This window comes from Perca flavescens, chromosome 14, assembly GCF_004354835.1.
Source record: "Perca flavescens isolate YP-PL-M2 chromosome 14, PFLA_1.0, whole genome shotgun sequence".
In the NCBI taxonomy this organism is placed as follows: Eukaryota; Metazoa; Chordata; class Actinopteri; order Perciformes; family Percidae; genus Perca; species Perca flavescens.
This window is the reverse complement of record NC_041344.1, coordinates 18,082,384-18,099,398: the sequence shown is the minus strand read 5'-3', so window position 1 is coordinate 18,099,398 and position 17,015 is coordinate 18,082,384. Positions and strand designations below refer to the sequence as shown.

Genomic DNA, 17,015 nt, shown 5'->3' with positions numbered 1-17,015 from the left:
CTACAAAAGTAGACTCATCAACAACTAGCATGAAAATCGGGCAGGTAGTTTTTCCGTAATCCTGATATAAAAACAAACAAACAAGCTGGGCCAAAAACCCTCCTCGGCGGCATTGACATATATATACTCGGCGGAGGTAACGAATAATAACTTCCTCTCGACTAACACAGGGTAAAGCATATCTGCGATTTATATTTTAAATGTCCACATTATTTACATATCGACATTATTTTTTATTTTTGCTGAATGGAAATAACTTCATTCAATAAATTAATTTGCATTTCAAGGACATTTCATTTTTTAAGTCACAATTTGGGCCTGTAATGTATCCACTATTCATACGCCTTAAACCTGACCTATAGGCCTACTTGATTTTTGAGTCCGTTGTCAATATTAAAGACTAAATAATTATAATGCTGAATTAGCAATATTTTGAACACAACAAAACTCAAAATAAGGATTCCTTAACTTTGGTTAGAAATGTAAAGAAATGCCCTGAGTGGGCCATTATATTTAAAAATAAATAAATAAAATGTCTCAGCTCTATGGCTGATAACCTATGCAATGGCAACAATGTTTATACATTAACTTACAAGGTATAGCTATGGCATTTAGTTTTATCAGAAACATGTCTTCAAAGGGATTGTGTAAATGAATAAAACTTTGACACCTTCACATTGTATCCAGTTTTAATGAAAAGCGAACAGCAGTGTAGAGGAATGTGGTTCCATTTTGATTTAATGCAAATATACTGTACAATGCAAACAGACCTACAACGCCCCACAATTTCTTTATCTATACACATCAAACCACTAAAGGAGTTCTATGTACAGTACACGTTAGTTAGATAAAAACACAAGAGTTAAAAAAAAAAAAGAAAGTCTAATAGGGCTGCCAAACAACACTGTTTCTCTCCAAAACAGGAACACCTGTACAGTGGGAATTATCAGCACATGAAAAATGAGGAAAGGTTCATGCAGGAGTTGAAAAAGCAAAACATAAGGTACATATTCAATTATTAATGGTAAATATAGCATTCAAGATGTGTGTGTTTATGTGCAGGGAGTATATTTTTTGCTTCCAGTGCATATTGATTCCTTTAGCTTAAGAGTGTAACCAGTATGTGATGGTTTCACAATCACCTTAAGTAATAAAGTCTTTGTAAATTTCCAAACAGTGCAAGTTTGTTTTCCTCAACACTTTCTTAAAGCAGCCTCAAAGCAACCCGTTATCTACATTAAGTTCAATCAATCGATGGGTTATAAATCCGTCGTCCATCTACTTCTTCACGTTAGAAGTGAAAACTTGGATCAGCTTGGTATAGAAGTGGTCAGAAATTCCAATACTTCAACCTTTCACATTAGTTGAAATGAGAAAAAATAAATACAGCACTACATTTTCACTTCACGTTAATGACCAGATGAGAGGAAATTAGTGAGGACACTAATGACAAAAAGGAAAAAGGTAAGGGGACATCTCAGCTTTGCAATCATAGAAATCATTTCAGAACATACATTTTCTTCCTTTTGAAAATATTTTCTGTAAGTATAGTTTATGGATATTAAGTCATGGTCATGTTAGTCATATACATCCAACATGTATCTTTTCTTTTGCCATTAAAAGAGTTTAGTTACTATACTGGGTAAGTGAAGTCTTGACATCAGAGCAAATCTTTCCCAAAAAGCAACATCCATACGAATCGCTCCAGCATGCCTTTTCGGGGCAGGGATTGGGGTTACTGGAATCATATACAGTAATACACTTAACTATTTACAGATGTGACAAGCAAGCTAAAGGTATTCCTCTGGTAGCTCTAAAGAATCATAACACATCTAAAGTTGTGTTGCCATGCAGAGTTACTTTACACCAGCGGACTCAAAGGAAGAGATATGTTTGGGGAAAACAGACAGATTGAAGGAGGAAGGTATTTCTAGCACTAACTTCTCTTCAGGCAAAGCTGATTTGCATCATAAATAGGCGCTACGGATACCTTCCCCTCTATTTTTCTCTTTTAATCTCTGCAGCAAGGCATCCACAGGATAACAACTTTTACACTGTATGAGCAGAGCCAAACTGGTAGTTGGGGGATAGGTAATGTAGCCACGTGTTAGTAGAAGCAGAGGGCAGTAACAGCAAGCAGAGTGATCAGAATTGAATAAAAAGGAAGGAGGAAGTATACTTCTGTCATTAATGGCAAGATTTGAATAAAATAAATAGTGTCCCTCAGCTGGATTTTATGACATGCTGCATCTGCTCCACAGCACAACTGCCTGAGTGAAGAAAAAGTTTGAGTTATAGAGCATGTTAGCAAAATTTCATAATTAAAAGGAGGCATTCTGTATCTCACTCCTGTTCTCTCTATGGTGCAGCCTCATTCCCGGGAGCGTCCCACAATAGTCAGGATGTACAGGAAAATGTTGATGATGTCAGTGTAGAGGTTGAGGGCAGCAAAAATGTACTCCTCTGGACTCAGAGACATCTTCTTGTTGCCCAGGAGAAGCTGAGTGTCCACAGCCAAAAACTGCAGAAAAGAAACAAGGTCGGCATTAGTTATTTTAAGAGATGTCTACAATTAAGATCTAAGATGAATGACTAGCAAAATAATTTGCTAATGCAGACGGCTCAGACAAAGAAAGCAGGGTTGGCCTTCATCAAATGCATTCTATGACATCTTCTCCTTCTTTGTTCATCTAAAGTTGCCTACCTCTTGTGTTGTCCCAAAAGACTTATTTTACCCTCTATAATAATGTTTATAGTGTTTTACCAGCTGTTTTGGTTGAGTTTGGCACTCATGATGCATGGTCATATACTATACTATACTAATAACCAAGTTAGCGTCCCACTTTCCTCTTGTTAAGCATAAATCTTTTTCCTAACCGATTTGTGCTTTACACTAAACATTCTGCGGATGTAATTATCACTTATTGAGCAGAATAAAGTTCACTGAATGGTGGAAAACCATCTGTATGGTGAGATAATGGCGATGACTGTCTAGTAACTGTATCCAGACAACTGGGCGCCATTACCCCACACATTTTAAAAGTACCCAACTGGAAAGTATACCTTCCATGAAATATATGGCACTTGCTCCAGTATGACATCCATATGACATTTACGGTTGCACAAAATCTGGAATTTTTAACACAACGCCAAAAACTGAATACAAGCAACAGCCACAGGCACAATTAGAGTGTGAAACTTACGCAGGTGAAGAGCAGGGCCCCCAGTGAGGCATAGACGATGTGCAGGATCCTGTGGCGGATGAAGATGCAGAGGATGGAGAAGAGCAACAGCACAATCAGGCACACAAACAGCACGCCCCGACAGGAAGTGAAGTCATACTTGCTCTGTGGTGAAGAAGGAAAGAAAAAAAATGTTGGAAAATATATGAGCAAAGGTATGGGACTGATTGCCAAATAACACATTTTTGAAACCATTAATTTATATTTAAATGCATTTCACAATTGGAATCCAAAGTTTTTACAAACAATAACTCAGTTTCCCTGGTTACGCCTGAGGGTTTAACTAATGCTGCGTTCCAGACACAGTTTTTAGCCCGTAAGTTACGACTTCAAGTCACGACTCACGAGTTGGTAGCTTTCCAGGCAAAGTCACCACAAACCCTTCTAGCTAGCGGCTACCTAACGTTGACGTTAGCTATCTAGGTTACTTTACGTTGCCTATTTATGTCTATTTATTTCTACTTTTCACTGTTCATGAACGGCGTCTGTACAGCCTCAACGGGGGTCGCCATTGTTGTTTATGTGTGTGTGACGTCAAAAACTGTAACTGGGAGTACAACGATCTGGTACGAGATCACGGGTAGTAAGTTACGGGTTTGACTGCCGTTCCAGGGCACTTTCACTGGTAGAAGGTTGTGAAAACACGAGTTACGGGTTGCCTGGAACGCAGCATAATACCTGAAACAATCATTTGTGCCTTGAGTTTAATGTTGCACACTTTACTGTGAAAAACAAATCAAAAGAAATTCTCTCTTTAGCTTTTGAACCATAGCGACTTTGTTTTACCTGTAGACATTTCAATAAATTTATTCAAGCAGCTTTTTTTGTGCGTTTTCTGACCTGTAGTGAGAAGAGCACGACAGTGAAGCAGACCACTGCAGTGATGCCCACAGCCATGATGACGGTCTCGGTGTCATAGAAGCTGGCGATCATGCCCACCATGTAGGAGAGGCTCAGGGTCAGGATGGACTGCAAGACAAAGAAAACACACAATCAAATTAACATCACTTATGACCCACTTTACATGGTTTAGATATCCACAGGGCCCAGTTTTTCAAAAGTAATCCAGTGGGATTTCGGATCACGGATTGGATCAAATCTTGGAAATGGGTTTTTCAAAAGCAAAAGAGGGATTCTGAACTAAGATCAGACCATGTAATCCGATTGTGATCCTGACTATTGTGGGACGCTCCCGGGAATCAATGTTTACTGATGATATATAGATTTCTTCATATTTGAAGCATATATGAAGCATGTCACATCTAATGAAATATGGTAAACAACAAAAAAAAAAATAAGGAATGTAAAATGTTTGTTTATTACAGTGTTTCTGTTTCTTCAAATTAAAAACAAACAATGGCTATTTGTGGCCACCGGTACTTAGTGATGGTCAAATGAAGCTTTGCGAACCACTGTCTTTATTTTCTGAGCCCACTAGATGGTGCTCTCTGTTCAACAAAGGGTTGAAAGCACATTAAATTGCCATTCATTTAACCTTTTTCTTTGAACAGAGAGCGCCATCTAGTGAGCACAGCAAATAAAGACAGTGGTTCACAAAGCTTCATTTGACCATCACAACCGGTACTGTGCTTATCTGTTGTTCTTTGTTAAGCCAGTAGGCTACACTGTTGGTTCCATTTAAGGCTCTGGTAAACAGGATTTGGTAATCCTGAAATTTGTTATTTGGATCACAGTGATCCAATCCAATGTTCCTTTAAAAAACTGTCATAAAAGTAAGATGGATCAGGTGATCCTGGATAGCAAAACATGGGATTTCCGTATCAATTTGATCCAGATTAAATTTTTTGATTCTGTCTCAAAAAAATATCTTGAACCAAGACCAATCTATAGACCGAATCACCATTGATGTCGCTCTAACACAAAAATCCCTTCCAGGTAGAAAACTGCCCATTGATTTTAATTGCTGAGATATGTGAAACCGGCAAACTTGTTTATTTCTGTTGTCATTTTAAGTCGTAAGTATAACATTTTAAGATATACAGTTAAACACGGAGGTCCTACCTATCTGACGTTTCTGCTGTGCTTATTTTCTTTACTGTGTGTGTGTGACTAACCGTGGCAGCTCTACAATAGACATTGGGGTACAATGTTTCAGTGGAAAACAAAACAAACGATCCTAGAAATTACAGGAGGAACTTACAGAGGGAGCACAGTTTAGCATGAACATGTGTCAAGTGATATAAAGTATGTTTCTATTTCAGAATTTGAAAGGTGGGTAAACAGTGTTTACGTGCAGCCTCCACTACAACCCTGCCTTCGGTCAGATCATGATTCTCAGGATCACCTACAGCTTTCACTTTCAGCTTGCTTTGCATATTTTCTGTCGAAAAATTTTAATCATCGTTCATTCAAATGGTACACACACTGTGCGTGAATTGGTTTATTTATCATTTTAAGTGGCTAATCCATATTTTTTAATGATTTGGTATTAGGGCAATGTCTTACCAGTGCAACCAAGTTCCAGGGGTGCTTGCGGCGGAAGTCTCCACAACAGCTGAGGACGATTAGAGACACAAAGAAGACTGCATAGGACACATAGTATGTCCATGGATTACGTCGCACAAAGAACTTAGCCTCATTGACAAAAGTGAAGACTGCAACGAAGGAGAAAGTGATCATCAGCTGCACTGTGAGAACCATGAAGACCTGGTGGGAAAGAGAAATGAAGCAGGTGAAGTTGTATGCAATGCCATATTTGCTTCTTCATCAGACACATTTAATCTTCTTCAAACGGTAAAGGACCTACTTTTCTGATGAAGGCTTGTCGGATGCTCTTGTCTTCAAAGCCAGAGTTGGTGAACTCCTCATTGTCGTAGTAAGATGGAGGCACATCACCATGGTAACCAGCACTGCCGACAGCTTCTGGTGAACGACAATAGGACGACAGTTTGTGTTTTTAATCTAGCACAACTAAGCTAAACAAATGGACATGTGTGTGTGTGGCGTCTGCGTGCGATTGTAGTATTGATCTTCTCATTGATTTCCCGGTCATCTGTGTTGAGTCTGATCTAAACTGGAGCCAGCCATGTGTTTTCCTGTTGACCTGGATAATGTACACAGTTCTTCTAGTATTCACAGTTTAGTGTGTAAATCCATTTACGTGGAAAAGTGAGACACCTTAATGGGGCAAAGAGGAAAAGTTTGGAAAAAGTAATAATGAACACGACTTTAGCTGAGTACATTTTTGTGGATGGAGCATAAGCAGAGTCAAAAGACATGACTCACTTTCGTAGAGTTACAGGCCCACTATTTGGCTATGTCATGATTTATCGCCTCTGTGATACATTCAGGTATCTAATAACAAAGACTAAGGTGGCCTAGAAAGGGAAAAGTCTATTCATAAATGCCTCACATCTTTGGTTTAACCACTCACCCGAGGGGTCACTGAGAAAGCCTGGCTGTGCGACCCCTTGCTGATAAGGCCCCTGTGGGTAGGGTCCCTGTGGGTAAGGCATCTGAGGGTAGGGACCAGGGGCAAAACCTGGGCCTGCCTGGGGGTAGCCTGGCTGTCCATAGCCGGCTGCTGGTGGGTACGGTCCTCCTGGGGCTTGGCTGTAGTTGGGAGGGGGCATGCCGAAACCTGGCTGAGGGGGTCCATAAACGTTGTTATGAAGTGGGTTGTTCTCACCCATAACAGGGTATCCACTCTTCTCCTGGGACATGGTGTGGGGGAAGGCTCACTCTGCTGCTAGAACAATCTATGAGAAGAGACGTAGACTCAGGATTAGTTTGCCTAAAAGACATCTGTATCCAGCAAAAACATACATTAAACAGGTAAGAAGATTTTAATCTAAATGTTTGCAGTAAAAATATAAACACAATTTCAACATCTTTCTGACATCTCAAAAGTCCCAGAAGTAAGCAGAGAAAAATAAATGATTGTACACTATCTAGGCCACGCTGGCAAAGACACAATCACTGCATATCCCTGATTTGACTGGCAAATAAACAATGCTGCAGGAAGAGAGGACAGAGGCATTGCGGAGAGCTACAACACTTTTCCTTTTTGTTTTCGCAAACTCGAATTCATATATTATATATCATATATATTATCATTTTATGCTGTTTTACATTCCTTTTTTGGGACTTTTTATTCTGCTAAAATATGCTATATCACTCTTCTAAAAATCAAATTTGATTGGTCATTACATGGTATTATTGATAAGAAGCTGAACAAGTAACAATGCTGAAATGTCCATGCTTACAGGGTCTTTGAGAGAGCTAGGCTGTGGGGGATCAGGAGGAAAATGGCTGAAAATAGAAAAAAAAGAGAGCAACCACCACAGGCCCTTTCTACGAAAAGACTGCTGCAACACCTGCAGTAGTGGAGAATGCACAGGTCCAGGAAGAGACCGGGGTTACAGGGGTTGAAGAGCACCTGGCTGTAATCAAGACCTTGAAATGGTTGTGATTTAAGTGATTTTAGTCAATTTAGTTAGTTCGTTTTTTAGATTTTTTGTTCAAATATTTGAAATCAATTCAATTCAAAACATTTAATTCTGAGATTTGAATGTGTTGATTTATCAGTAATGTGGTATGTTACTGTGAAGTGTTGATAATGAAACCGGAGATACATGTCTTGACACACCCTGGGTTTATGGTCGGAAGAAAAGAAATTATGAGTTATTCATGAGTTCAGTGAGAAGCAGTGGGCAGCTGTGATCTAATGGAATAAATAGGCCACAGGTCAGAGAGTCACTAAAAACACCAGATGAGACACTTGCGTCACTGCTCTGAGAAGAAGTTAGGGGAGGGGTTACTGTTATGGCTGACTATCCAGGCACATCTGAAAACACACATCTTTGGCAATGGCTGCAAATGGAAGTCATTGGAAGCAAACGCAGGTCCTAGAAAGAGCTGACTGCACAATGCACTGCATAATAATAATTATATATATATATATATAAAAAAAAGTAAAATAATAATTATGTGCTACTTTGTATTGACGGTGTGATTTAATGGGTGCATTTAGACAGGTAATGTAGTTCTATTTGGGTGACTACGCTATATAATGGTTCATATTGGGTGTATATAATAGAGTTTAGAATTTGACTTGAATTAATGTCACTTAGGGCTGAAACTACTGATTGTTTTCATTATCAATTAATCTGCAGATTATTTTTTACACTTTCTCCATCAATCATTTGGTTTATAAACTGTCAGAAAATAGTATATATATATATACACCTACATAAAACTGCCAATCCCACACACCGGCTTTATGGATTTAACCAGCAGAGAAAACGAGGAGACGGCAAACACTGTTCACACTTGACAAGCGCGGACAATGTTACCATGGATGCAGGTGGTGCCTTGGTAACCAAATGTATTATTAATCTGCTTTGCTTCAGGAAGAGGCCTGACATATTGGCCATTTACTGCAGTGTCCCTCCACCCAGCAGGCCCCTGCACAACCCAGGTCAACAGGTTTACATTGCAATCTAGAATGCTAATGAAGCATCTACATGCATGACACAAAGCTGCACACTAGAAAACAGATATCTCTCTGCAAGTGAGGTCAGACTTACAAGGTTGATTAGTAGGGGTGCATGATTCAGAAAATGTCAAGATTCGATTCAAAATCGATTCTCGGTTAAGAAAACGTTTCACAGTATCTAAATGTAGTCATGTAGTTACTTTTTCCATGTGAATGCAGTAGACATACAATTAAAAAAATAATTTAATTTAAAAAAATATGAATTGATTTTTGGAATTCTATGAATCAATTCGTTCAAATCGGTAGAGCTTGAATCATGATACGAATGTGAATTGATTTTTTTGCACACCCCTATGGATTAGTACTTTCAAATGTGCTGTGCAGGTTTTATATAAAAAGCCTGCAAGAGAACTTCTGCTGAGGGATAGGAGCCAAAAAAGCCATTCTCCTGATTGCTGACTTTAAAAGAAAAGCTTGAGTCTGCAACACAGACTTTACAGTGGTACACAGGCCTGTGTTGTTTAAAGTACAGCTACTGTATGTATACAGTACAGCTGTGTACATAATGCATAAATATACAAACACAAGCAACATACTCTCAGTCCTTATGCCTTTTCTTTCACACACAAACCACCACCAACTGTATAAATGTATAAACTAAAGTACAGAAATATCCATTCAGTGGCAGATTGGAAAGCTAAAAATCATGCTTACTGTTTCTTACACCGCCTCTATCCTTCTCCTCCCTCTTTTCAGACCACACCGTAAGCGTTATGCAACACTGCTCTATTTCGCCTTGGCTAATGCATCCAGACTCCAGTGTGTGTCCTCATGATTCCTGTCTGTCCATCACTAGGAAAGTACAGTAGGAGAGAGCAGACAACATGGCGAGTGCTGGCTGAGCTACATACTGACAGTCTCCATTTAATTCATAACAGATTACAATCATTATCTGAGGAGCGAAATCCCTCCTGGCTTTCAGGACAACAATGGTTGTGTAATGGGGCATATAGTACACTGAGTACAGCAGCTTTTATTGAATTACTTGAAAAATTAATTTATCGGTCAGTGAAATGTTTGTACTGTAGTCAATCGGCTTATTTTATACGATCACTCTCTTAATCTGAATGGATTCTGTAACACTACAAAAGGTTTTGTTTGCTTGCATCACACATCTGAGTGAACCCAGAGATGTAACCGAAAAACCTAAGAGTCCTTAACTAATCACGTCACGTGACACATGCAGTCAAAGCATGTGATCCCCTCCCTGTCCAATGTCCATGTAAAGCATTTAAGTTTGTATCTCAGGTCTTGAACAAATTTGCCATCCATGTTAGGGCCGGGCAATAAGCCGGAAATCACATGTAAAATAATCATATGGATGGAAGAAGCAATAAACTGCTCTAGGTCTTTTTTTCCCCCCCATCAATTGATTAATCTTTAAGTCTATAAAATTCAGTTTATTATCACATAAAACAAAATAAGAGAGATACGGACCGATTTCATCAATGATTCTGTTATCACAGAAACTATAAGGCTCTACCTTAATGCTGCCATCGGCCTGTGACTGGCCCGAGCCGGGCCCTCGTCGAAAAAAAAGAAAAAATAGACAATTTCCACCGGGTTTAACAACTTTTCGGGGGGGGGGGACCCTGAACTTTGTTAATCTATAATTACAGCTTGTTATGAATGACTAATTTGGACATTTGTGGAATGATAACATGATGAGATAATATAATCAAAGTATGATTTTGCAGAAATTCAATAAGCAATAATTGAATTATCCCCCAGTCTTTATTTATATTCATTTTCTCAAATTGTAGCAAAAATTTAAGATGATCTTGTAAATCATGTTTAACAAAAGTGACTCAATTGGTTTTTTTTTTTAGAACGGAATTAATCTGAACTGGGCTGTCTAGGAGGGGTTACCTCTATAGTTACACACCACGCAGTAAAGAAATATGCATGAAGTCACAACGGCTTGGTCAACAGAGACATTTTTCTCCTTTGATATTTTGACAACAAATGCTATGTGTCTTAAGACCAGAACAAGGAGTGGAAATTCTCACCGCTTCTTGCTCCGCTCACATGCTCTACTTAAGACATTGATACATTAAGACATGTTATTGATAATAATAAAACCCTGGTCTTGCACAAAGAAAACTAACAATGTTTTAGAATAAAAAAAAGGTTAAGCCTCTTCAGAAACAAACATTAAAAGTTAGTGCCACTCATCTCACAAGTGCACAAGATCAATTCAACAACCACAATAGTTTCACTTCCATGTCTGTGGTGAAAGTGAATACTGTACAGTCATAGTTTAATTTTTTTAAGAATGGTTAGTCAGTTCAAGGCACTGTTTGTACAGTTTCACAAGCATTATTTGGTAGATTTTAAATCCTCTTAGAAAAGACAAACCGACACTAGATGGATAAGACCAGTGTCATTATCCCTGGCTTCAGCTGATAGCTATCGCCAGGGGAATTAGATTAGGGGGCTTAGTTGGCTAGCCAGAGACCCATGTTAACACAATTAGGCTAGCACAATACCTTGACAAACCCATAAACAACATGCTATGTGCACGCCTGAGCACCACCAGGAAACACAGTGACAAAACAAGAACAGCCGCACAAAGCACTGGGGCCTACACAGAGGTCAGCGTGTTAAAACATGTGGCGGCGCAACAAGTTTAAGTAATAGGCTAAGTTGTGATCTTTGATTGAGGATGACTTAGGATAAATAAAATGAAAATAACACTAATTTTAAAGATTAAAGAGAGTATACAACTTTCGCACACACAATACTTGTCTAAAAGCTACAAACCAACAGGACTTCATTCACTGAGTGCTATCAAAAATAAAATGCTGTGTCACGGTTACATGATGACACATAATTCGGTGGTAGCGGTTTTGCAACCTGTGGGGAGGAAAACGTTTCACAGGATTGCTTCACAAAATGCACCAATAACAGACTCCCAATGACAGTCCGGTTTTAAAACTGCCACTTGACCACCTTGTTGATAAATCCCCCATAAAGTCGCCGTCAGCGTATCTGCCAGCAGATGCAGCAGTCTGGAAAAGATCATGGTGACGCGCCGTGTCAGCAGCAGCTCTGGCTATGTCAAACCTGCAGACACCTCGCCTTGTGACAGATGGCTGCACTTTAGGTAGGTATGGCATAGAATGTCAACATACTACTGCTGTCTTAATTCTTCTTTATAATAACAGGACATATATTTTATTAAATGAATATATGAATATATATATACAGTGGGGGAAATAAGTATTTGACCCCTTGCTGATTTTGCAGGTTTGCCCACTTACAAAGAATGCAAAAATCTACAATTTTAATCATATGTACATTCTAACAGGGAAAGACAGAATCCCAAAGAAAATTCCAGAAAATCACATCATATGAATTTATTAAAATTGATAACCATCTGATGAGGAAAAACAAGTATTTGACCCCCTGGACAAACAGCATGTTAATATTTTGTAGAAAAGCCATTATTGGCCAGCACAGATGTCAAACGGTTTTTATAGTTGGTGACAAGGTTTGTGCACATTTCGGCAGGGATGTTGGCCCCTCCTCCCTGCAGACAGCCTCCAAATCATTCAGGTTCCGAGGTTGTCGACTGGCAACTCGAATTTTAAGCTCCCCTCCAAAGATTTTCAATTGATTCAGGTCTGGAGACTGGCTAGGCCACTCCAGAACCTTGATGTGCTTCTTCTTCAGCCACTCTTTTTGTTGCTTTGGCGGTGTGCTTAGGGTCGTTGTCGTGCTGAAACACCCATCCTCGACCCATCTTCAGCTCTCTCACTGAGGGAAGGAGATGTCGGTCCAGAATTCCACGATACATGGCCCCGCCCATCCTCCCCCAATACGATGGAGTTGTCCCGTCCCCTTGGCTGAAAAGCACCCCAAAGCATGATGTTGCCACCACCATGCTTGACGGTGGGGATGGTGTTCTTTGGGTTGTACTCGGTGTTCTTTGCCCTCCAAACACGACGAGTTGAGTTGAGGCCAAAAGTTCTATTTTGGTCTCATCTGACCACATCACCTTCTTCCAGGCCTCTTCTGAGTCGTCCAGGTGGTGAATGGCGAACTTCATGCGGGCCTGTACATGTTTCTTCTTGAGCAGGGGGACCTTGCGTGCGCTGCAGGATTTCAATCCATAACGGCGTAGTGTGTTACCAACCGTTTCTTTTGTAACTGTGGTCCCAGCTGCCTTCAGTTGATTCATCAGTTCCCCCCTTGTGGTTTTGGGATGATTCCTCACCGTTCGCATGATCAGGGACACCCCACGTGGCAAGATCTTGTGTGGAGGCCCAGACCGAGGGAGGTTGGCGGTGGTGTGGTGCTTCTTCCATTTCCTGATAACTGCACCGACAGTTGATCTTTTCTCTCCAAGTTGCTTTCCGATTCTCTTGTAGCCCATCCCAGCTTTGTGCAGATCAACAATCTTGTCCCTGATGTCCATAGAAAGCTCTTTGGTCTTGCCCATGGTGGTGATGTTGGATGCTGGTTGTTTGGGTGTTGACAGGTGTCTTTTATACAGGTAACGAGGTGAGGCAGGTGTATTTGATGTAGATAATTGGTTCGGATTGGGGCTGTGTCTTAAAGAAAGATTAACTGGCTTGTAGGAGCCAGAATACTTGCTGTTTGTCCAGGGGGTCAAATACTTGTTTTTCCTCATCAGATGGTTATCAATTTTAATAAATTCATATGATGTGATTTTCTGGAATTTTCTTTGGGATTCTGTCTTTCCCTGTTAGAATGTACATATGATTAAAATTGTAGATTTTTGCATTCTTTGTAAGTGGGCAAACCTGCAAAATCAGCAAGGGGTCAAATACTTATTTCCCCCACTGTATATATATATATATATATATATATATATATATATATATATATATATATATATATATATATATATATATATATATATATACTATATATCTTGTGCTCAGCAGTTGTCATATTCAGGAGGCGGTGTTAACAAGATTATAGTTTAGCTTTATTTCTCTTGTCTGGTCAATATAAAACCACTGAACTCAAAATCTTTCCAAACAGAACTGAAGTGTAAGCAAAACACACGTCTCCAAAATGTTAAATATCCCCTCTCTCCAATACTAGCAAAACAGAATAAGCACATACATGCTTTTTATGGGATGAGGCAGTTATTTCCATTGCTGCAATATAAATTGAATAATCCTGGACTTAGTTTAAGTCTGTTTCACAGCTGGATGGTGACACAACAGCAGAAACATCCACTAGTGTCCTCGCTTGTCTCTACTCATCTTGTTCTTCCATTAAATGACCCTCAACATTATGAGAAAATGTTCATTCAGAATCCCTCACTGTAAAGTTTTATTATAAGGAGAGCAAACTAATTTGCTCGGCATGACATCATGCACGTCCTGGTAACAAGCTGTCAAGGAAGAACCGAGAGGCTATTTCTCTCTGAGCTGATGAACGTCATGCTCAGGTATATCCTTCGGACAATTTTTGGCTAACGGAGACTGTGTATATTTGGAGGTGTGTGGATTATTCATGAAGAAGGCCTAAAGTTGAGATAGCAACAACACATAGGCTTTCATAGAATCAGGATATGGGTGCATTAATATTGTTGTTGTAATATTGCATCTATCCCAAGTTGAGGTACCGTGATTTGGCAGGGATTTACTCATTGGCTTAGCCAGTAAACAGAAAGGTCTGGTTATTTAATCAATGAACAGTTTCTCAATTGACTTTCTGTCAAATTTACCACTACAAAAATATATTAGGGCTGAAAACGTATAATCATTTCCATCACCAATTCATCAGCACATTTCTTGATTAATCAGTAAATAGTTTAGTCTATAAAATGTAGAGCTGCAAAGTCAATTGATTAGTTGTCAACTATTTAATTAATCGCAACTATTTTGATAATCAGTTTGAGTCGTTTTTTTCAATTTCTTCAAATTTCTATGATTCCAGCTGCTTAAATGTGAATATTTTGTAGTTTGTTCACTCCTCTTTGACAGTAAGCTGAATATCTTTGAGTTGTGGACAAAACAATACATTTAAGGATGTCATATTGGGCTTAGGAAAAACCTGATCAACATTTCACAATTTTCTGACATTTTAGACTAAACAACTAAACTATTAATCAAAAAAATAATCAAAAGAATAATCGCCAAGGAAAATAATCATTACCTGCAGTCCTAATAAAATGCCAGCAGATTGTAAAAACGGGCTATTACAGCCCAAGGTGACATCTTTACATGTCCAAAAGATATTAAGGTGAAATAATACATTAGAGAAAAGCAGCAAATCCTCACATTTGAGAAGCTGGAACTAGGTAATAGTCAGCATTATCTAAATAGTTAGCCAAAATAGATAGCCAATTTACTAATCAGTTAATAGAATAACGGTAAATGTTTTAGCCCTCATCAATATCATGACTTTAAATTACATATACCACTATACCAATCTCTAGGTAAGTGAAAGGACCAAGACCTGCTAGGCCATGATCATATCTACATTACAAATCATTTTAGTAAAACAAACCACCTCTTGTTTAGCTAAATACACTATGAAGCATAAATTGTTGTAATCAAAATTGATCACATTATTGATATCAAAGAAAAGCTCAGGAATAGGGCTAGGGCTGCAACGAACAATTGCTTTTGCTTTCGCTTAATCTGCATAATTCTCTAGACTAATTGATCAATCGTCTATTAAATAAAGTAAAAAAAATGTCTGTCACTATTTTCTAAAAGCCAATGTGACATCATGTGACATTTAATGTCTCAACATTGTTAAGATATTCGTCTTATCATAGAAATTAGGTTTACAATGAAATAAAAGTGAGAACAGCAGTACATTCTCACATTTAAGAAGCTAGGACCACAAAATGTTTGGCATTTGTGCTTGAAAAATGTAATTACTTTAAACAAATTTACAAACACACAGAAATACTAGGGAGACTACACTTAATCACCGGTCTGGAAAAAAAAAAAGTGATTATACGATATGCATTTAGAGGTTAAGCGTGACTGGAAACCACACCAGAAACCTATGAATCGAAAACAGCGAGCCTCGTTTTCATGGTGCACCTGCAGAGGGCGCACCTCCCTCTGGGCCTCACGCAGCGCACATATAAACACTGCGACACTGCGAATATCCGTTACATCAAACTCACAAATACTAACCCCAAGCTAGCAAGACCGCCATTGTAGAAAAATATTGATCAACTGTGAATGATTCGGCTGTGGATATTCATTATCCCTGCTCGCCATGTTAAATCTTTTATGTCATGTTTAGCCACCACGTTTACGGCGCTAAGCTGCCAAGCCACATTTATTTTCTTCGTGACTTTACGTTAAGGTTACTGTATCTAACGTTAGCTGTGCCGTTCTGCTGATAAAATCTGTTCTGATAATCACCTCTTTCTATCTTGTGACAGTTGACAGTGACAACTGCTAGCCAAAGCGGTGCTCGCTAGCCGCACAACCAGCATACAATAACGCTAACATTACAACACCCACCCGCACACACACACACGGCAAACGTACTCCCACCAAACTCTAACACACGTACCTTTAATGTGTTTATTTCAGAGTAGCTATTAACATTAACATTAACGTTAACTCTCCCTCCTCCTCCTCCTGGTCTGGACCATGGATATTTAATAATAACGGTCTGGACTGAACAACTGGCTCGAGCAGCTGACGACGTCACACTACGTCGTCACGTGATGTGTGGGAATCTCCGCGTGTTCTTGTTACCGTAGATCCATGGTTACGCAAAATGACCAATTTATCCAACTGACAATGGATGTATTGTATTATAACATTTATTTTATGATACTGACGCAGTATTTTTCGCTAGTGTCATATGAGAGAGAGAAAACGTTGTGCAGTTTACTGGCTTTACAAATACTGCGATCGAAAGATCTAGAATAGATCTGGGTTCTGCATGATGCATAACACCACTGTCACTGTAACGTTACTTACGTAACATTTTGAGGCAGTGGTTTTGAGGTTTATCCACTTTTTAATCCACCACGTTTATCCGACAGCTGGAGTTAGTTTGCATATTTAGATTAGTAATACAAAATCTAAATAAATGAATAGTATCATAGATTAGGCAATGGCATATAGACTACATATTTGTTAAAAGCACTACCTTTACGATATGAGCAGCAACATTAAAGTGACATATATATTTAATATATATATAATATAATTTTTGCAGGACTTGTAATAGAATATTTCGAAACTGTTGTATTGCTTCTACCTTTTACCTACCTTAAGAGATAAGAGAGTACT

At 38.9% G+C, this 17,015-nt stretch overlaps 1 protein-coding gene across 3 annotated transcripts; it reads right to left on the bottom strand.

The window, feature by feature from the left end:
• Positions 1–671: 671 nt before the first annotated feature.
• On the bottom strand, positions 672–16,432 carry grinaa (glutamate receptor, ionotropic, N-methyl D-aspartate-associated protein 1a (glutamate binding)). Of its 3 annotated transcripts, none has more exons than XM_028597217.1 (7): positions 16,285–16,432; positions 6,637–6,961; positions 6,010–6,125; positions 5,709–5,909; positions 4,083–4,211; positions 3,204–3,347; positions 672–2,521 (listed from the first exon to the last, which is right to left on the bottom strand). In XM_028597217.1, the coding sequence occupies exons 2-7, from the start codon at positions 6,923–6,925 to the stop codon at positions 2,372–2,374; spliced, it is 1,029 nt and encodes a 342-aa protein (XP_028453018.1). In that variant the 5' UTR covers positions 6,926–6,961; positions 16,285–16,432; the 3' UTR covers positions 672–2,371. The 3 variants fall into 3 exon arrangements, with proteins under 3 accessions (XP_028453018.1, XP_028453020.1, XP_028453019.1); XM_028597219.1 differs by having other exon boundaries at positions 6,010–6,122; XM_028597218.1 differs by lacking the exon at positions 16,285–16,432 and adding an exon at positions 9,415–9,515.
• Positions 16,433–17,015: the final 583 nt, after the last annotated feature.

Bases quoted from the DNA above. Each gene is read 5' to 3' on its own strand.
- grinaa (XM_028597217.1), bottom strand. From the start codon at position 6,925: ATGTCCCAGGAGAAGAGTGGATACCCTGTTATGGGTGAGAACAACCCA. The intron at 4,212-5,708 runs GTAAGACATTGC...TTTGTCTTGCAG, and splicing joins CCTGGAACTTGGTTGCACTG to TCCATCCTGACCCTGAGCCT. The intron at 3,348-4,082 runs GTCAGAAAACGC...TCTTCACCACAG, and splicing joins TCGTGCTCTTCTCACTACAG to AGCAAGTATGACTTCACTTC.